The 21,952-nt window shown below is 44.4% G+C and overlaps 1 protein-coding gene across 4 annotated transcripts in view; it reads left to right on the top strand.

Moving 5' to 3' along the window:
• The window catches only part of LOC117513554 (sodium bicarbonate cotransporter 3-like), a 170,913-nt gene that overhangs the window by 102,295 nt on the left and 46,666 nt on the right, over positions 1-21,952 (top strand). For all 4 annotated transcript variants that reach the window (XM_034173714.1, XM_034173712.1, XM_034173715.1 and 1 more), the window contains exons 6-9: positions 5,555-5,743; positions 16,778-16,896; positions 19,165-19,322; positions 20,850-20,937. In XM_034173714.1, coding sequence (XP_034029605.1) covers positions 5,555-5,743; positions 16,778-16,896; positions 19,165-19,322; positions 20,850-20,937 — 554 coding nt within the window. The remainder of the gene's footprint in view (positions 1-5,554; positions 5,744-16,777; positions 16,897-19,164; positions 19,323-20,849; positions 20,938-21,952) is intronic.

Here is a 21,952-nt window from a genome sequence, read left to right as displayed (position 1 = left end):
CAGTAACAGTTACTTTTTTAGACCAAGCAGAGGGAAAAAAATATGGACTCACTCAATTCTGAGGAATAAATTATGGAATCATGAAAAACAAAAGAACGCTCCAACACATCACTAGTATTTTGTTGCACCACCTCTGGCTTTTATAACAGCTTGCAGTCTCTGAGGCATGGACTTAATGAGTGACAAATAGTACTCTTCATCAATCTGACTCCAGCTTTCTCTGATTGCTGTTGCCAGATCAGCTTTGCAGGTTGGAGCCTTGTCATGGACCATTTTCTTCAACTTCCACCAAAGATTTTCAATTGGATTAAGATCCGGACTATTTACAGGCCATGACATTGACCCTATGTGTCTTTTTGCAAGGAATGTTTTCATAGTTTTTGCTCTATGGCAAGATGCATTATCATCTTGAAAAATGATTTCATCATCCCCAAACATCCTTTCAATTGATGGGATAAGAAAAGTGTCCAAAATATCAACGTAAACTTGTGCATTTATTGATGATGTAATGACAGCCATCTCCCCAGTGCCTTTACCTGACATGCAGCCCCAAATCATCAATGACTGTGGAAATTTACATGTACTCTTCAGGCAGTCATCTTTATAAATCTCATTGGAACGGCACCAAACAAAAGTTCCAGCATCATCACCTTGCCCAATGCAGATTCGAGCTTCATCACTGAATACGACTTTCATCCAGTCATCCACAGTCCACGATTGCTTTTCCTTTTCTGTTTAGGTGTTAATGATGGCTTTCGTTTAGCTTTTCTGTATGTAAATCCCATTTCCTTTAGGCGGTTTCTTACAGTTAGGTCACAGACGTTGACTCCAGTTTTCTCCCATTCGTTCCTCATTTGTTTTGTTGTGCATTTTCGATTTTTGAGACATATTGCTTTAAGTTTTCTGTCTTGACACTTTGATGTCTTCCTTGGCCTACCAGTATGTTTGCCTTTAACAACCTTCCAGAGCTTGGTCCAGAGCTTAGACACAGCTGACTGTGAACAACCAACATCTTTTGCAACATTGCGTGTGCGTGCTATGTGGTTTTATCAAATAGCAGTAACACCGTATTCTGATCCATGTGACAGACTGTGGATTATAGTTCAGTCATCTTGCCAATATGGGAAAAAAATGCTTTTTATGGCTGAAATGAGCAATAAAATGGTGCTGAGAAATATCTCTCATTTAGCTTGTTAATTGCTCCAGATTGCCCCAAATTGCATGTATTATTTAAATTTTTTGGTTTTCCCCAGACCCCCAATGCGGTGTTGCAGCCCTCGTGTCACAAAAAAATACGGAATTTTTTTTAGATTAAAAAAACATGATAAATCTTGAATCATTGTTTTATTCCACTTAGCATAGACCTGTTGATGTCTGAGAAGGGCCCATCATATGGAGAAAATGGCCCATTACGTCAGACACTGAGGGGTCATTAGCCCAGACAACCCTCTGGAAATATGGATCACTAATTTAGGATATTTTATTTATTGATTTATTTATTTCATGTTTCACTTCCAACATTGACTATTGTTGAGAATTAGAAGTCCATTGCTCTTTGAAAGGATGTACATCCATTGTTATGCAGTATTGTATCAATGGCATAAACTGGTCTTAAAGTGACATCAGTGATAATATTGATATTATCATTTATTGGGATCTTTTCTGAGGCAATATGTTGCCCAGCAAAATTTGCATAGAGCTTTTTATAGATAGCAGAAACTTCGAATCACGAATGAACATATAACCTGAGATTAACTACAGGCTTAAACATTGACTATGTGGATAAATCCTTGAACGCCATTTGGCAGATGACTGACTGAACAGATGGTTTTCTCGTTCACACTCTTTACTTTACTGCTGAAAACCTGCTCAGTGACGTTTTATGTAAATCTGCATTTAGATTCTTTAAATAAATATCAACAGACACAAAGATTTTCATTGACTTTGAATCTTTATTAAGGCCCCCAGAAGGGCTAAAAAACCTTATTTTCTCAAAAACTGTTCGATGACTTTTTATTTTAGTTTTTAAGTTGAACGTTCCTGTTAAATCTCATCTTCTGCCCTTCGGCCCCTAGAAAGGCAAACTGTTTCAGTTGAGCACAAACAAATGACTTACATAATGTCACTTTGACCATATTTGGTCAAAATTACTTTTTTGGGGTCTGTCGGCATTGTTGTTGTTGTTGTGGTTGTTGATTTATTTATTTTCTTTTGTGGGGATTTGAGGACAGCTCAGAACCTCCATGACCAGTGAAAGATCAAGGACTGAAACGTCGCCCGGTATGGCGGAGCCGGGGTCCCACTCTGGAGCCAGGCCTGGGGTTGGGGCTCGCGCGCGAGCGCCTGGTGGTCGGTCCTTAGCCCATGGGGCCCGGCTGGGCTCAGCCCGAAGGAGCAACATGGGCCCGCCCTCCTGTGGGTTCACCACCTGCAGAGGGGGCCATGGGGGTCGGGTGCAGAGAGGATTGGGTGGCAGTCAAGGGCGGGTGGCCCGGCGGCCCGGTCCATACTCACAGCCCCTGGCTGTTGGGACGTGGAATGTCACCTCGCTGGGGGGCAAGGAGCCTGAGCTTGTGCAGGAGGTTGAGAGATAACGACTAGAGATAGTCGGGCTCACCTCCACGCACAGCATGGGCTCTGGTACCCAACTCCTGGAGAGGGGCTGGACCCTTCATTTTTCTGGCATTGCCCACGGGGAGAGGCGGAGAGCTGGGGTTGCATTGCTTATTGCTCCCCAGCTCAGTCGCCATGTGTTGGAATTCACTCCGGTGAACAAGAGGGTCGCGTCCCTACGCCTTCGGGTCGGGGACACGTCTCTCACCGTTGTCTCAGTCTATGGGCCGAGCGGCAGTGCAGAGTACCCGACCTTCCTGGAGTCCCTGGGAGGGGTACTAGATAGCGCTCCGACTGGGGACTCCATTGTTCTCCTGGGGGATTTCAATGCCCACGTGGGTGGCAACAGTGAGACCTGGAGGGGGGTGATCGGGAAGCATGGCCTCCCCGATCTGAACCCGAGTGGTGTTCAGTTGTTGGACTTCTGTGCTAGTCACAGTTTGTCCATCACGAACACCATGTTCGAGCACAAGGGTGTCCATAAGTGCACGTGGCACCAGGACACCCTGAGCCGGAGGTCGATGATCGACTTTGTAGTCGTATCATCTGACCTTCGGCCACGTGTCTCGAACACTCGGGTAAAGAGAGGGGCAGAGCTGTCGACCGATCACCACCTGGTGGTGAGTTGAATCCACTGGGAGGGGAGGAAGCCGGTCAGACCTGGCAGGCCCAAACGTATCGTGAGGGTCTGCTGGGAACGACTGGCGGAATCCTCTGTCAGGGAGGTCTTCAACTCCCACCTCTGGGAGAGCTTCTCCCAGATCCCGGGGGAGGTTGGAGACATGGAGTCTGAGTGGACCATGTTCTCCACCTCCATTGTTGATGCGGCCGCTCGTAGCTGTCGTCGCAAGGTCTCTGGCGCCTGTCGCGGCGGCAATCCCCGAACCCGGTGGTGGACACCGGAAGTAAGGGATGCCGTCAAGCTGAAGGAGTCATACTTATCTTTGTTGGTAGGTGGGACCCCAGAGGCAGCTGACAGGTACCGGCAGGCCAAGCATGCCGCAGCCCGTGCGGTCGCAGAGGCAAAAACTCGGGTCTGGGAGGAGTTCGGGGAGGCTATGGAGGAGGACTATCGGGTGGGGAGCTGTTGACCCTGACTGGGGATGTTGTTGGGCGGTGGAAGGAGTACTTCGAGGATCTCCTCAATCCCATCGTCACGTCTTCCGAAGAGGAAGCACAGACTGGGGACCCAGAGGTGGACTCATCCATTACCCAGGCAGAAGTCACCGAGGTGGTTAGAAAGCTCCTCGGTGGCAAGGCTCCTGGGGTGGATGAAATCCGTCCTGAGTACCTTAAGTCTCTGGATGTTGTGGGACTGTCTTGGCTGACACGCCTCTGTAACATCGCGTGGCGATCGGGGACAGTGCCTCTGGATTGTCAGACCGGGGTGGTGGTCCCTCTGTTTAAGAAGGGGGACCGGAGGGTGTGTTCCAACTATAGGGGGATCACACTCCTCAGCCTCCCCGGTAAGGTCTATTCCAGAGTACTGGAGAGGAGAATTCGACCGATGGTCGAACCTCGGAGCAGTGTGGTTTTTGTCCTGGTCGCAGCACACTGGACCAGCTCTACATGCTCCATCGGGTGCTTGAGGGTTCATGGGAGTTCGCCCAACCAGTCCACGTGTTTTGTGGATCTGGAGAAGGCGTTCGACCGTGTCCCTCGGGGCACCCTGTGGGGAGTGCTCCGGGAGTACGGGGTCCGGGGTCCTTTGCTAAGGGCTATCCGGTCCCTGTACGACCGCAGCAGGAGCTTGGTTTGCATTGCCGGTAGTAAGTCAAACTTGTTTCCAGTGCACTTTGGCCTCCGCCAGGGCTGCCCTTTGTCACCGGTTCTGTTCATTATTTTTATGGACAGAATTTCTAGGCGCAGCCAGGGTGTAGAGGGGGTCTGGTTTGGGAACCACAGAATCTCGTCTCTGCTGTTTGCGGATGATGTGGTTCTGTTGGCTTCGTCAAATCAGGACCTTCAGCGTGCACTGGGGCGGTTTGCAGCCGAGTGTGAGGCGTCCGGGATGAAAATCAGCACCTCCAAATCCGAGGCCATGGTTCTCGACCGGAAAAAGGTGCTTTGCCCTCTTCAGGTCGGTGGAGTGTCCTTGCCTCAAGTGGAGGAGTTTAAGTATCTCGGGGTCTTGTTCGTGAGTGAGGGACGGATGGAGCGTGAGATCGATAGACGGATCGGTGCAGCATCTGCAGTGATGTGGTGGCTGTATTGGACCGTCGTGGTGAAGAGAGAGCTGAGTAGGGGGCCAAGGCTCTCGATTTACCGATCGATCTACGTTCTGATCCTCACCTATGGTCATGAGATTTGGCTCATGACCGAAAGAACGAGATCGCGGGTACAAGCGGCCGAGATGAGTTTCCTCTGCAGGGTGGCTGGGCGCTGCCTTAGAGATAGGGTGAGGAGCTCGGTCACTCAGGAGGAGCTCGGAGTCGAGCCGCTGCTCCTCCACGTTGAAAGGAGTCAGTTGAGGTGGCTCGGGCATCTTTTCCGGATGCCCCCTGGACGCCTCGCTGGAGAGGTGTTCCGGGCACGTCCCATTGGGAGGAGGCCCCGGGGAAGACCCAGGACACGCTGGAAGGATTACATCTCTCGGCTGGCTTGGGAACGCCTTGGGGTTCCCCCGGAGCAGCTGGGGGAGGTGTGTGTGGATTGGGAGGTCTGGGCGGCTTTGCCCCCGTGACCCGACTCCGGATAAAGCGGAAGAAAATGGATGGATGGATGGATTTGAGGACACATTGTGGAGGTTCTGTGTTCAGCTTCACCCCCATTAGGGGAACAACAGAATGCTGTTGTTAGGTTCCCACACGACTCTCAAACTTTATTTATGTATTTTCTTTTTTTTTTATGATTTTAAATATTCTGTGAGGGGTAAAAAAGGTCCTTTGGTGTTTGGTTGAGGTGCTTTTGTCTAAGTCCTGCCCCCTGGTCACACCTGCAGACATGGTGATTGACTCCATGGTGTTGTCGGGGCAGCTGGAGGAGGAGGTTCGTGAGAAGGTGAAGGAGGCCATGCTGCGTCGGCACCACCACCAGAACGAGATGAAGCTCAGTAACCGCATCCCGCTGGTCCGCTCCTTTGCTGACATGGGCAAAAAGTACTCCGACCCCCACCTACTGGAGCGCAACGGTGAGACCGCCGCCCCCGGCTCAGGCTGGTTTAATATTTAATCTGCTGATCTGCCGGAACGCCTGCCTCCTTATTTCCGCAGCAATAATTTATGAAAGTCAACTGAGAAGCAGCGACATGAAAACAGGATTTTGACTCTAAGGAGCTTTAGGATTTAGACTTTCTGTGTCTTTCAGTTGTTTTCGGATTTGGGCCTGTTGAGGGTACAGTGTGACAAGAATATGCTGATTGGTCCACACCTTTATGATGTCACTGTAGCATCCTAAAATGATATGAGGCGTTTCCTTGAACTTAGGACCCTGTCCCACTGGGGAGAGGATTAATTGTGCATGAATTGAGTACACAAATTATGGGCGTTCGTCGTCGTCCGCAACAAAAATGGCCAAAAATGACAAATGTGCCAGTATGAGTTACGGATATATTAATAATATATAGTAAATATATGATGAACAATCACAGTTATATAACGCATGTAGTGAGGAAACAGATCCGACACATTGAGATTTTCACGGCAGTATTACGGGTGTATTACGAATGCATCGCGCACGTGTTGCGAGTGCACGGCATCTGTATTGCGGTCATAAAATAAGTGCACTCGCTCCTTTCGGCATCACTATTCACACCAACAATACAGCCTCTGGAGCAAGTGCTGGACTTGGACAAGTTGATCACAGAGTTAATGTTCATGTTGTCATGCGAGGGTTAACTGTTCATGAGTTTGGGGAGCGGGAGGGGGGAAGGCGCTCAGGGTGTGAGACAGTGTTTTTTTTTTTTTTGAGAGTGTCACAGAAAACAGACTTCATCGTGAGTTGTGGCTAAACAGCAACTCTTCCTTTTGTTGGTGTTAAATAAAAGTCCTGGATTGCAGCAGCTACGTCTTTGTGGATCTACACAGCCGGACCGGCACTGACTGGCAGGTATGTTGCTTTCTGCCACATATAGTACTTTGGGTTTACATGACGTGTTTATGCATTCACAGATTGTCCGCAAAGCAGATGTAATAAAAACGCTTTATTCACAGCCATTCTGTATGCATTCGCTACAGTTTATTTTAGTTTGTGATGTGGACATGATGGGCACGATATATATCTGTTTTACACACTGTCCCAGTCCGCTGCCAAGCCGCAAATCCCCATCAGTTGCAAATATCCGCGGTTAACGGCAGATATACAGTGCATAGCGTGAGTATGTATTGAGTATATATGGAGTATGTAAGGCGGATGTTATCCGCATCCAGATTTTTGAGCTACTCAAAAATCCTGGTTGCGTACATGCGTGCCTCTGCGGACGATCACGGGCGTGTTCGGATGACGGCCAACTCATGTTACACGGATATTGGAGATGTTTGGCGAATATGGCCCAATTTTGTGCGCAATCCATACGCAAATCCTCCTAAATGCCAGTGGGACAGTTCTACTGTAACATTAGTTGGTACTTCTTAACTAAATCTTACATATAATCATAAAAAAAACCCTCTTTTCCAAAGGTGCAGAGTCCATGCAGACCCAGAGCATCGCTCAGGTTTCTCCTCAGAATCAAAACCTTTCATGTTGAGAGGTTTTATGCTGAGTTGGAACATAAATATGAAGAAAGGAGAGGAAAAAAGGTGTCATTAGTTTGTATCTGCTTTAAATCACATTCCATGTTTGTGTTTTTAGAAAAGTATGGTATAAATAAACATCATTATTAATAATTATTGTTGTGATTATGGACTTTTGGAAAGGACTTTTTTCTTCATTGTATTGAGATTTCTCATGTCAGCATTGACCTGAAGTGACCTGCTTTGTTAGCATGCTAACAGCCAGATAACTTTGTCGGTGTTCTAAAGCCTGCTTGTGCGTCTGGAATGTTTTTAATTCCTGCAGCCCGAGGCAGCGGCTTGCCTACGTGTTAAACCCTGCATTCTGTACAGTCACTACATTTCTTCACATTAATCGCTGTAACAGGGGTGCCCAAGTTCGGTCCTCGAGATCTACCTTCCTGACACTTAGTTGTCTCCCTGCTCCAACACACCTGAATCCAATGAAAGATTTGTTAGCAGGCTTTTAATCAGCCTTTCATTGGATTCAGGTGTGTTGGAGCAGGGAGACAACTAAGAGTGTCAGGAAGGTAGATCTCGAGGACCGAACATGGGCACCCCTGCGCTTTGGGATTTAATTTGTTAATTTACTGAAATTGTGAGTAAAAGTGTGTTTGTAGTATAATTTCTAAATTCCTTTTTTCTTTTTCAGACAGTGTGGACCAAAGATATTTCATGATTTTTCTGGTCAATATTCATCCATTTCTGCATTTCAGGACTTAAGTGCATTCCCAAAAAGAGTTGGGACACTACACCATTTGCCACTTTGTAATGTTGCCGTTCTGTCTCACAACACTTAAGACGTTTTGGCGTTGAGGACAGCAAGTGATGAAGCATTTCAGATTTATTTTGTCCCATTATTGCTGCAAACATGTTTTAAGGTGTCCAACAGTACGGGGTCGTCTTTGTTGCATTTTACCTTTCTAAATTCTCCACACACTCTCTGTTAGGCACAGGTCAGGACAGCAGGCAGGCCAGTCCAGTACCTGTCCCCTCTTCTCCTGCAGCCATGCCTTTGTAACATGTGCAGAATGTGGTTTTGCAGTATCTTGATTAAAACATGCATTGATCTCCCTGGAACACATGTCTTGAAGGCGGCACATGCTGCTCTAAAGTCTTAATGTACTTTTCTGTATTAATGCTAAAATCTTAAAATATAAATGACTTTTGACAAGGACACTGACACTAAAGCGTGGATATGCGGCCCAGGCCTGATGGGTTTGGACAAATATTTCAAAAAGATACTTGATTTGGTCACGTCAGAACAAAGACACTGAATGTACGGACCTTTTCTGAAATGATGATGTCATAATCCTGCCCTTCTAAGCTCACCCGGTCATAATTAGTAAACAGGCTGCATTTACAGTGCATCCGGATTGTGGAGTAAATTAAAATTTTCCCTGAAAATTCTACTCACTATACCCCATAATGACAGCATGAAAACGTTTTTTTGAAATTTTTGCAGATTTATTAAAGATAAAAAAAAACTAAGAAATCACATGTACATAAGTATTCACAGCCTTTGTTCAATACTTTGTTGATGCTCCTTTGGCAGCAATTCCAGCCTCAGGTCTTCTTGAATATGATGCCACAAGCTTGGTGCACCTATCTTTGGGCAGTTTGGTCCATTTCTCTTTGCAGCATCTCTCAAGCTCCATCAGGTTGGATGGGGAGCGTCGGTGCACCAACATTTTCAGATCTCTCCAGAGATGTTCAATCAGATTCAGGTCTGGGCTCTGGCTGTGCCACTCAAGGACATTCACAGAGTTGTCCTGAAGCCACTCCTTTGATATCTTGGCTGTGCTTAGGGTCGTTGTCCTGCTGAAAGATGAACTGTTGCCCCAGTCTGAGGTCAAGAGCGCTCTGGAGCAGGTTTTCATCTTTCCCTCAATCCTGACTAGTATCCCAGTTCCTGCTGCCGAAAAACATCCCCACAGCATGATGCTGCCACCACCATGCTTCACTGTAGGGATGGTGCCTGGTTTCCTCCAAACATGACGCCAAAGAGTTCAATCTTTGTCTCATCATACCAGAGAATTTTGTTTCTCCTGGTTTGAGAGTCCTTCAGGTACCTTTTGTCAAACTCCAGGTGGGCTGCCATGTGCCTTTTACTAAGGAGTGGCTTCCATCTGGCCACTCTACTATACAGGCCTGATTGGTGGATTGCTGCAGAGATGGTTGTCCTTCTGGAAGGTTCTCCTCTCTCCACAGAGGAATGCTGGAGCTCTGACAGAGTGACCATCAGGTTCTTGGTTACCTCCCTGACTAAGGTCCTTCTCTCTCAATTGCTCACTTTAGACAGGCGGCCAGCTCTATGAAGAGTCCTGGTGGATCTGAACCTCTTCCATTTGCAGATGATGGAGTCCACTGTGCTCATTGGGACCTTCAAAGCAGCAGAAATGTTTCTGTACCCTTCCCCAGATTTGTGCCTCGAGACAATCCTGTCTCAGAGGTCTACAGACAATTCCTTTGACTTCATGCTTGGTTTGTGCTCTGACTGTCAACTGTGTAACCTCATATGTAGACAGATGTCTGTCTTTCCAAATCATGTCCATTCATTCATTCATCTTCAACCGCTTTTCCGGGTTCGGGTCGCGGAGGCAACAGCTCCAGTAGGGGACCTCAGACTTCCCTTTCCTGTGCCACATTGACCACCTCTGACTGGGGGATCCCGAGGTGTTCCCAGGCCAGTGTAGAGATATAATCTCTCCACCTAGTCCTGGGTCTTCCCCTGGGTCTCCTCCCAGATGGACATGCCTGGAACACCTCCCTAGGGAGGTGCCCAGGAGGCATCCTTACCAGATGCCCAAACCACCTCAGCTGGTTCCTTTCAATACAAAGGAGCAGCGACTCTGAACTCGCCACAGATGGCCGAACGTCATGTCCAGTCAACTGAATTTACCCTATGTGGACTCCAGTTAAGCTTTAGAAACATCTCAAGGATGATCAGTGGAAAAAGGAGGCACCTGAGCTCAATTTTGAGCTGTGAAAGACTGTGAATACTTATGTATACGTGATTTTTTTTTTTTTTTTTTTTTATGCACTGTATGAGTTATCCATTTGCATCAGAAGCTCAAGTCACTTTACAATTATCAATCACACACGGAGTAAATATAAAGTCTTACTTATTAGTTTCAGTGGAATTCATCATCACAGTCTGACAGTATATCCATATAAAACCTGATTTTCGAAAGCGACTTCTGAAAATACTTTAATTCCTTGTCCCGGCTGAAGAAAAGTCCCTCTGTGACACCGGCACTTTGCACCACAGTTGCTCTGGCAGATCATGGTTTCTGCACTGGAGATCATTAAATCAAATCAGTTTTATTTATATAGCGCCAAATCACAACAAACAGTTGCCCCAAAGCGCTTTATATTGTAAGGCAAAAGCCGTACAATAATTATGGAAAAACCCCAATGGTCAAAACGACCTCCTGTGAGCCAGCACTTGGCGACAGTGGGAAGGAAAAACTCCCTTTTATCAGGAAGAAACCTCCAGCAGAACCAGGCTCAGGGAGGGGCAGTCTTCTGCTGGGACTGGTTGGGGCTGAGGGGAGAGAATCAGGAAAAAGACATGCTGTGGAAGAGAGCAGAGATCAATCACTAATGATTAAATGCAGAGTGGTGCATACAGAGAAAAAAGAGAAAGAAACACTCAGTGCATCATGGGAACCCCCCAGCAGTCTAAGTCTATAGCAGCATAACTAAGGGATGGTTCAGGGTCACCTGATCCAGCCCTAACTATAAGCTTTAGCAAAAAGGAAAGTTTTAAGCCTAATCTTAAAAGTAGAGAGGGTGTCTGTCTCCCTGATCCGAATTGGGAGCTGGTTCCACAGGAGAGGAGCCTGAAAGCTGAAGGTTCTGCCTTCCATTCTACTCTTACAAACCCTAGGAACTACAAGTAAGCCTGCAGTCTGAGAGCGAAGCGCTCTATTGGGGTGATATGGTACTATGAGGTCCCTAAGATAAAATGGGACATGATTATTCAAAAGCTTATAAGTAAGAAGAAGAATTTTAAATTCTATTCTAGAATTAACAGGAAGCCAATGAAGAGAGGCCAATATGTGTGAAATATGCTCTGTCCTTCTAGTCCCCGTCAGTACTCTAGCTGCAGCATTTTGAATTGACTGAAGGCTTTTCAGGGAACTGATAATAATGAATTACAGTAGTCCAGCCTAGAAGAAATAAATGCATGAATTAGTTTTTCAGCATCACTCTGAGACAAGACCTTTCTAATTTTAGAGATATTGCGCAAATGCAAAAAAGCAGTCCTACATATTTGCTTAATATGCGCATTGAAGGACATATCCTGATCAAAAATGACTCCAAGATTTCTCAGTATTACTAGAGGTCAGGGTAATGCCATCCAGAGTAAGGATCTGGTTAGACACCATGTTTCTAAGATTTGTGGGGCCAAGTACAATAACTTCAGTTTTATCTGAATTTAAAAGCAGGAAATTAGAGGTCATCCATGTCTTTATGTCTGTAAGACATTCCTGCAGTTTAACTAATTGGTGTGTGTCCTCTGGCTTCATGGATAGATAAAGCTGGGTATCATCTGCGTAACAATGAAAATTTAAGCAATGCTTTCTAATAATACTGCCTAAGGGAAGCATGTATAAAGTGAATAAAATTGGTCCTAGCACAGAACCTTGTGGAACTCCATAGTTAACCTTAGTCTGTGAAGAAGACTCCCCATTTACATGAACAAATTGTTATCTAGAGAGATATAGATAGATAAATATGATTCAAACCACCGCAGCACAGTGCCTTTAATACCTATGGCATGCTCTAATCTCTAATAAAATTTTATCCTCAACAGTATCAAACGCAGCACTGAGGTCTAACAGGACAAGCACAGAGATGAGTCCACTGTCTGAGGCCATAAGAAGATCATTTGTAACCTTCACTAATGCTGGTCAGGTTGTTGATTTCCAGTGCCTGGTGTGGCTGGGCCAATCCGAGACCGGCACGGTCTCCTACAGGTGTATTCCGTTGATTGGGTGTCTGTGGGTGCTGGTTTGAATCTTTGCTGTCACTGGACTCTCCTCTCCCTCCTTTGCGCCACAAGTTGAAAGAGTCACAGTGCTTCATTCATTAACGTCTCATTTACCACTGGCCTCTGTGGATTCTGTCTGCACTTAATGAAATTATCCTATGATCCACAAAAAATAATAATAATGTGAAAAATACTCAGTTTTGCCTCCGTGTGGAGTGGAGATGCTGTGTGACACCATGCGTGCCATCGATGCCATGCTTGTCAATATTTAGAGTGTTCCACCTGCCAATCAAAAGGGTTCTGCCTACAGTGGAAATGCAAACCAAGCCAGACTTCACTGCTCAGACGCGTATAATATCATGCAGCACCAACCCAAACCAGTCAGTGGAACCGGGGCTGTCAGTAGCCTGTAAAAATCCACAAATTAGCTGCATTATTGTTTAAGCAGCAGTGTTCAACGCGTGTGGAAAAAAGTAGCGACTTATAGTCCAGAAATTACAGGCTTGTTTTTTTTTTTTTGCACAATAAAGATTTAAGTGGCATTTGTGAACATAACTCTGTGTTTTAGTGCTTGACAAAGGTTTCCCACAATAATCCCTTGCCCAAGTGGTTATATCAGCTATTTATGCATGACTGTTGATTAGGGATGGGTATTTAGATTTTATCAATATTGATTCCGTTTATCGATCCGATTCTTTATCGATTCTCTTATCAATACCTCTGTGTACTAAAAGTAGGCTTTACAGGTTTTCTATGTCAGCAGCAATTTATTGAGTCTGAAAGTACATGTGAAATTAGTCACCGGATCCTTGATCTCTGGACATAAATAAAAATAAATAAAATCTGTAGTTTTTGTCAAAACCATTTCCTTTCAGGCATTAATGAGACAAATGTAACTCTATGGACCATGGACTCTTGCATTTGGCTGTGCTGCACATCAACAGCAGTGTAATTCATAAAGAAAAGACATATATCATTTTGGAAAGAAAAATGGTTTTGGTTGGTTGTCATTTGTTGTCTATATTACAACATTTGGAAAGAGGTGCCATTTGATTAAAAAAAGGTGATTCGTTTTGCAGTTATTAATTGCGGCCGGAATTTATCTTTTCAACTTTCCTCGGCAGAGATCCACGCAGTGTTTGGAGCTGTGCAGTTAGTCCCACAAAACAGAGGCTATTATTATTATTATTATAAGTGAAGTGCGCAATGCATCTGCGCATGCGTGAATCAAACGGGGTCAAAAATTCCAGCTACCAAACACACGGCTACCATTGAATTTCATAAACGGTAGCATTAGTGGACTGTGAAAGTTAAGGCTTACAGGGATCGTTTCAAAGGCTTTAAGCCTTAAGCGACGCATACAATAATGACAGGTGCGCATTGTGCTGTTTTCAAATGCTCGAACAAATTTAAGGCTTGAAAGGTGGCTGAAAACACACAGGCTCTGCTAAGTCCACACAAAGATGGAAAGAAGAAGAAATGTGTTTGCATACCTCTGTTCATTCTATACAATTTCCCCACAGAAAAGAAAGATCCAGACGGACGTACAAATTGGACTAAAATTGTAAGTTGCTTGCACACATTTATTTTGTCAATATCCTGAAACTGTGCCGAACTTTAATGTGGTAGATGGCACCGTTTTCATGCATCAGCTTATGACTGTAATGTCGCGCCATGAATGATGTGGCGTGTAATATTGTAATATTGACGTTCTATAAACAAACTGCATGCATGCACATATTGTATGTCTGTCAACTTATCAAAACAAACGTGACACCAAAGAGGTTATATGTGAGACCCACCTTCCTTGTAGTCATTATGAAGCCGGCGGAGTAGCGATTTCTCATCCCTGCTTAGCAAATATTCTGCAATATCCACAGTTTCAGTCTCTGGACTTTGTCTAATCGTCCGTCAGTTGCCTTCAAGGGGTCAGAAATTTGTTTGTCTCGAACTATCAACAAGGACCGGTAGTCATTTTCGACAGCAGCTCTCTCTTTCTCCTTTGTCAGCACCAACAGTAGTTTCTGTACTGATGCAGCACACACAAGGGCAGCCAGCTCTTCTTTCCGTTTCTCTCTACTGCCGTATGCAGTCCTGGTTGTAACAGGCAATCTGTGGAGCTTACAAAAACGCTTTAAATCGTCAACTTTCCAGCGGTTGAAATGGTCCAAATCATAGCACTCCTTGCTGCTTTCCGCCGTCTTTGAATGTGGATTGGTAGCCGAAAAATTTTGCGTACCCATAATGCACCGCGTGGCCCGAGATGTGCACTTTGCTTATTATTTCCTTTACTTGAGGAACAGTAACTTCAGTTTACGAACCGGCGAAGCGGGTCCAGCTCACGCCAGAGAACCATCGCATGTGCTGCCCCACGAAAAGTTCATGAGGAACAAATAAAAACTCCGGTGTGGAGTTTCTTGTCCGCAACAAGACAAGAGTCCCAGTTAGTGACTTTAATCAGCACAAACGTGACTCACGATTGACATCTTTAAATGGCTTTGATGGGGGTAATGAAGAAATTGTGGACCCGCTGCTTCTGAGAGAAGCAGCTTCTCAGAAATAGCAGGTCTGCAATCAGCATAGAGAAATTATCATTTTCCCGATGCACACCCTAAAAAACAATGACCGTTCTGGCGTAATGTGAACTGAAGAACCGATAAGGGAATCGTTAAGCAAAGAAGCTATTGATGTTGGTGGATCAAATCATTTCTTAACGATTCTTAACAGGAACCAGGTTTCGATACCCAACCCTACTGTTGACTAGGGATTGGTATTGATAAGATGTTATCGATATCTATTCCGCTTATCGATACCTCTTGTGAATTTTCTATGTACTAAAAGTAGGCTTTATAGGTTTTCTATGTCAACAACATTTTAAATTGGTCACTGGATCCTTGATCTCTGGACATAAATAAAAATAAATAAAATCTGTAGTTTTTGTCAAAAGCAATTCCTTTCAGACATTTTGGCATGAATGTCTCTCCGCACCTCTGAGCTGAGCTCAGCCGGCTGCTGCATGTCAGAGCAGGACATCTTGTTTAGGGAGGAAAAAAACGTTTTGATCGATTGCAGTTTGTTTGTATTCCAACATTTGGAAAGAGGTGTCATTTGATTTAAACTGTGTTTCACTTTGAAGTTATTAATTCTGACTGGACTCTATCGTTCTAGCTTGATTCGGCAGAGAGCCGCGCAGCGTTTGGAGCTGTGTGAACAGAACGGAGGACGATTCTCGTTTCTTTCTCGCAACACGACAGGATTCGCAGTTAGTGACTTTAATCCGCACAAAAGTGACTCACGATTGACATATTCAGGGATAAAAGTGGTGAAAAACAAACACTGCCACGGCCGAATTAAAAAAAAAAATCATCAAAATGTAAAAATATTAAAGGAGTTATGACATCTTGAATGCAGTATGTTTATTTATACAAGTAGTTCCAAGTTTTGCCACCAGAGTGGCGAATAGCCAAATGAGAGTTATGGACACGGTGGCCGTGTGAATAGCCATGGCCTTAATTATTATAAAGAAAACATACACACAAACATGCTATGATACAAACAGCTTAATGCTAACTTTAACATTGAAAATGCCATAGACATGCTAATGCGTTAGCATCGGTCCCGTTTTTAAGTTATAAAATGTGTCTGTCAACTGTTTCAGAAGACCATAACAGGTCAGTTTAACATAAAAAAGGTAAATAATACTAACTAGGGTTTTAGCAGGTAAAATTCCGATAAAAACAGTGAATCAATGAAGCACCAAATTGAAGCACTTCTTCAATCTGCGAATCACTGTTTCGATTGGTTCAAGTTTCAAAGCAAAGCCACGCTACCGAAAAGTTGATTACAGACCCGCTGCAGGGTCTGTAATCAATGTAGAGAAATCATCATTTTCCTGACAAACACCCCCAAACACAACGGCTTTCGATACCCATCCCTACTATTGATGCAGTGCTCCCTGAAGGATCAAAGGTTATGTGTGCTTGCGTACTTGCCCTTGTATACAGGGAATGTCCTCCAGATTCCTTGAATTGTTTTAATGATATTTTACACTGTAGATGGAGAAATATGCAAATCAATTCTCATCATTCTTTGATGAACATTGTTTTAAAACCTTTCAATCATTTTCTCACATGTGTCTACACACTGGAGATCTTCTGCTCATCTTTTCCCCCACCCCCATTACGAGCCTTGAATTGTCCCATCTGAATTTTTTTGGAATGTGTTTAAGGCCTTAAATGCAGGAATGGATGTATAATAACAAATGAAATGAAGTTGACCAGAAAAAAAAAAACATGAGTATGCCAGGTTCATGCAGTCTCCATTGAAGTGGAAGTCAAAATAAATCTAACAATCACTGTGTGGGTTTTTTTCTTTTTTAATTCCACATTATATTTGTTGGCCAATGAGTGATAGAAAAATGTAATAATTGTCTGTTTGAACTGAAACCGGTTACCAGGTCTGCTGGCATCACCTCAGTCTGCTCCAGGAAACCTGGACCACAGTAAACACAGCGAGACTCGAATCAACGCCGGCATCGGCAGCAGCCAGGAAAACAGCACCATGGACTTCAGCAAGGTAAAACGTCTTCATGTTGTTTATTTAGAACAAATTTAGCTTTTGTGATTTGTTTTTCTGAACACAGACATTTGTGCTGTATATTGGCTGATCAGGGCGGGATAGTGTGCTGTTTGTGCCAAGAGCCATCAAGAAGGCTCCCACATCGAGGTCGCACGTGTCCAACTGTCCATGTAGTGTCCACGTTGGAGTTGTCAGGAAAGACCTTGTGTACAATTACAGATTTTATATATCCTGGACAAAGCCTGCATGATATCACCTGCAGGTTTTCAACAGAGACCCGGTGTTGCACACCGAATGGTCCCCTCTAAAAATCAGTCCGCCCTTTCTTCATTGCGCATGCGTCATTTTGGAGCGTCAGCAGGGATTCAGGTTATCACCTCGTTTCTGCTTCAAACTGCCTCCAGTCATCATCTATCTCAGCAACAGATATCTGAAGCTTTTGTACAACAATCATTTCCACATAAATTCAGCATTATTACATAATGTGTGATGCTTCTTTCAGAGTGTCAGTACAACTCACTGATTATCGCCTCGTTTCTGCTTAAAACTGACTTTAGAATGATTTAAGAGGCTTTACTTTGTCATCTGATGGTTAATAATCACATTATTTCCTTTGATCGCTTTGGGTGTAGAGACTCAGACTCAGACACGTGCAGTGGAGGCAGGGCGGACCAATTTTTAGGGGGGACCATTCGGTCGGCGACACCGGAACAGCCGATATGAAGCCCGTGTTTGGACATTGGTGTGTTGGCAGCGCTGACTCACGATGAAATCAGTGCATAAAGGGGTGGGGAATGGGTGACTCTGTATGTGACAAAAGAAGCCTGAACACGCCCCTCTCTTAGAGTGGGAACCAGCTAAGCTTACAAGCTAACCTCTGTTTGGGTGTTTGTTAAATCATATTTTTGGGGACTGTGCAGTGGTTCCCCTCATTTGTTACTTTGTTGTGGACATTAAAAATTATGAGCCACTTATTTTCTTAGTAATCATGCATTAACAGGACCTAACGGGTCAGGCTACCAAAAGCTGCTAAAAGTGCTAACACCATTAGCATACAACAATAAGACACAAGTTTGACTTTGTGTAAATATTACAGCAGAGACATCTTAGAAGAGCTGTTAGGACATTTGTCCACAACAAGACTGATTATTCTTGATGTTTGTAGTACAGTAAAATACTACAAATAAACAGCCACAACGACACAGCAGTTAGCGGGACAAACGACACGGTGAGAGGTGGAACTCTGTTCAGCAGCTGTCACTCAACACCCCTAATTACACAGAACTTTATAGCCTAATAAATCCTAAACCAAGAAGTTAGAAAAAAAGGCACTCCACCATAGAGATGTCATGAAGGAGGAAAGTATCTGTAGAAACCAAAACCATTTTTGTACCAGACTGTATACATGTTTTTTTCTGCTCTAAAGTTCAACATTTCAACATGGACTTTAATGGGAACCTGCTGGCTTTTGGATCCAACCTCAAATGGCCAATCGAGGAACTGAAACTTTATCTTCTTTCGGGTGGAGTTTCATCATGTCGAAGCTTACCGCTCGGGTCTAATACTTGTTCCCCGTCCACGTATCCATACCAGATCTGCTGTGGTGACCCTGAGCATAAGTCATGTGTTCATTCAGCCCTTCAGCAGGTGATGAGGGCGTCTGCATCATCAGGGGATGTGATTTAATTGTAAGTGGTGCAGTCGAGTCCAGAAGATTAGAAAGGGTAGTGTTCAGATTATTAGTGAGACTCCATTCAGTAACCCTGTTTGGAGAGCAACACTACATTCAGTCCTAGTTGAGGAACTACTGTGACGTTTATATGACATCATGGGTTCAAAGTTCATCGGGCACTGTCACGATACTTCAGCCTTAATGAGCAAGTGATCGGAAACAGCTGATGTAAGAAAGAATGTGTTGATATTTGAAATGACAGGACCACATGTCAAGTGTTTGTCCTGCAGTGAGAGGATCCCTGCACAATCAGACTGAAGACACACATGCTAAAAGGTAGAAACAAAGTTTGTACAGAGAGCATGTGAAGGTTATTAACAGTTAAAACTGGATTGTCCTCTCTGGGACAGGAATGCCCCAAGTAAGAGTTTAGAGCACAGCGGATATGGTGTCCAAAGGTTCATCTGTTTGGAGGTTTAACTTTTTGATAAACGTACTTGTATTTTGAGATGCATAAATCCTGGTGGCACTGGGACAGACATCAGAGGCCACTGCAGTTTGTGTGGCTGAGCCTGTGTGTTGGTGCGTTTCAGGTGGATATGAACTTCATGAAGAAGATTCCTCCTGGAGCTGAGACATCCAATGTACTGGTGGGAGAGGTTGACTTCTTGCAGCGACCAGTCATTGCCTTTGTGCGACTTTCCCCTGCTGTGCTGCTGACCGGCCTCACGGAGGTCCCCGTACCCACAAGGTAACCACGCTCACCTGATGTTAGATGCTGTATTCCAACTATATTTGGAAGTAAGCAAAAATGTAGTCTACCAGATGTTATGACTTGGTCTGGGTGTTTAGTGTGTGGGTGTCCATGTGTATATACATGGATCCATTTCTGGTTGTTATGGACAGTCTGAGTATTGCTGCGGAAAGCTGTTGTGGCCTCCACCAAGAAAAAGTAAGTTCTGTACAAACCCTGAAATACACAGGTGCCAGTGCTTCTCCCTGGACACTGTAGCATTAAGCAGATGAGAATATACAGCTTCCTCTGGGTCGGGCACCTGTCCATTGCAGGTTACTCCCCCCAGCTAAGGCTGGTGCCCACTGACAGCTGGATGGAGCAAGACCTAACTGTAAATGATTGAGCGGTTACTTGAGGAGACTCCGATGAGGATGAACACTTGTGTAGGAACATGAGCTATGTTTTGACCATTTCAAATCAATTTTATTTATATAGCGCCTAATCACAACAAACAGTTGCCCCAAGGCGCTTTATATTGTAAGGCAAAAGCCATACAATAATTACGGAAAAACCCCAACGGTTAAAACGACCCCCTGTGAGCAAGCACTTGGCGACAGTGGGAAGGAAAAACTCCCTTTTAACAGGAAGAAACCTCCAGCAGAACCAGGCTCAGGGAGGGGCAGTCTTCTGCTGGGACTGGTTGGGGCTGAGGGGAGAGAACCAGGAAAAAGACATGCTGTGGAAGAGAGCAGAGATCAATCACTAATGATTAAATGCAGAGTGGTGCATACAGAGCAAAAGGAGAAACACTCAGTGCATCATGGGAACCCCCCAGCAGTCTAAGTCTATAGCAGCATGACTAAGAGATGGTTCAGGGTCACCTGATCCAGCTGTAAGTATAAGCTTTAGCAAAAAGGAAAGTTTTAAGCCTAATCTTAAAAGTAGAGAGGGTGTCTGTCTCCCTGATCTGAATTGGGAGCTGGTTCCACAGGAGAGGAGCCTGAAAGCTGAAGGCTCTGCCTCCCATTCTACTCTTACAAACCCTAGGAACTACAAGTAAGCCTGCAGTCTGAGAGCGAAGCGCTCTATTGGGGTGATATGGTACTATGAGGTCCCTAAGATAAGATGGGACCTGATTTGACGCGTTTCTCTGAACTTGATCAGTGTTGGGGATCGCAGTGATTGGTGAACACCAAAGCCACACCCACAGTGTGCCTGGCTGTGGCGGATGGCTGTTATTGAAGGGGTGGACTGATTGTCTGAGTGGTTGTCATGCAGAACCCGGGAAGTTTCCATAGGGTGTTGGATACGGTGAAATGAGGCACCGGTCAACCAAAGCATTCAGAGTAAGAGGATAAACCTGGTTAAATAACTGAGCTTTGTCAGGTTTTGGTCAGGATTAATCCACAGAACTTTGTTCTAAATTTCAGTGTCCTGTGGGGTTTTATTAGAAAGTTGTGCTGAACGATGTCTCCAATCTTTTAATTTTCATGTTGCTATGAATCGCTAAGACTCAGATGGTCTGCTGCTGTTGGTTTGTAGGTTCCTGTTCCTTCTTCTGGGTCCATTTGGAAAAGGTCCACAGTACCATGAGATAGGACGCTCCATCGCCACTCTGATGACAGACGAGGTGAGACTGAAAATAAGATGAACCTGTTTAAGATGAACCTGTTTGTTTCCAAAGGTCCTCCGATATCAAAACAGTTACGGCAGCTGAACGTCTTGACCTTCACTTGGATGAGCGAGGAAAAGTATTGAAAATTGTCCAGAAAACGGCTTACTCTCATTCACTTTTTAGTGCTTTGGACTGATGGTCTGAAAGCACTAAAAGAGTGCTTTCAGAGTCCCGCACAGTGCGCCGCCTGGACGTTTTCTCAAAAAGTGCTCAATGATGTTTGGTGGAGACGTTCCTTGTGGAACTGTCTGGATGTGGAAGCTTGGACTTATGGCTTGAATGTTCCCAGGGCCATTTGTTGCCCCACACCTGTGAGTTGGGATGGATTATCTCAGTAATGGAGAAGTGCTCACTAACACAGATTTAGATAGATTTGTGCACGATATTTGAGTGAAATAGATCTTTTGTGTATAGAAAATGTTTTAGATCTTTGAGTTCAACTCATAAAAAATGGGAGAAAAAACAAAAGTGCTGCATTTATATCTTTGTTCAGTGTATCTTATGTTTTCTTTCAGCTTCATTTGTTCTGAGTTTTATAAAATACTTTTCACGTGCATTTTGAAGTCCCTTTCTGATCCATGGTTTATCAACATTTCCTTTATTACCAACTTTTGACACAAATGGGCAAATTGGAAATAATACAACCCCAGTTCCAATGAAGTTGGGATGTTGTGTAAAATGTAAATAAAACAGAATACAATGATTTGCAAATCCTGTTCAACCTATATTCAAATGAATACACCAGAAAGGCAAGATATTTAATGCTCAAACTGATAAACTTTATTGTTTTTGTGCAAATATTTGTTCATTTTGAAATGGATGCCTGCAACACGTTTCAAAAAAGCTGGGACAGTGGTATGTTTCCCACTGTGTTACATCACCTTTCCTTCTAACAACACTCAATAAGCATTTGGGAACTGAGGACACTAATTGTTGAAGCTTTGTAGGTGGAATTCTTTCCCATTCTTGC

The sequence above is a fragment of the Thalassophryne amazonica genome, chromosome 7, assembly GCF_902500255.1.
Source record: "Thalassophryne amazonica chromosome 7, fThaAma1.1, whole genome shotgun sequence".
NCBI classification, from domain to species: domain Eukaryota; kingdom Metazoa; phylum Chordata; class Actinopteri; order Batrachoidiformes; family Batrachoididae; genus Thalassophryne; species Thalassophryne amazonica.
This window is presented reverse-complemented; position numbering and strand designations above follow the sequence as displayed.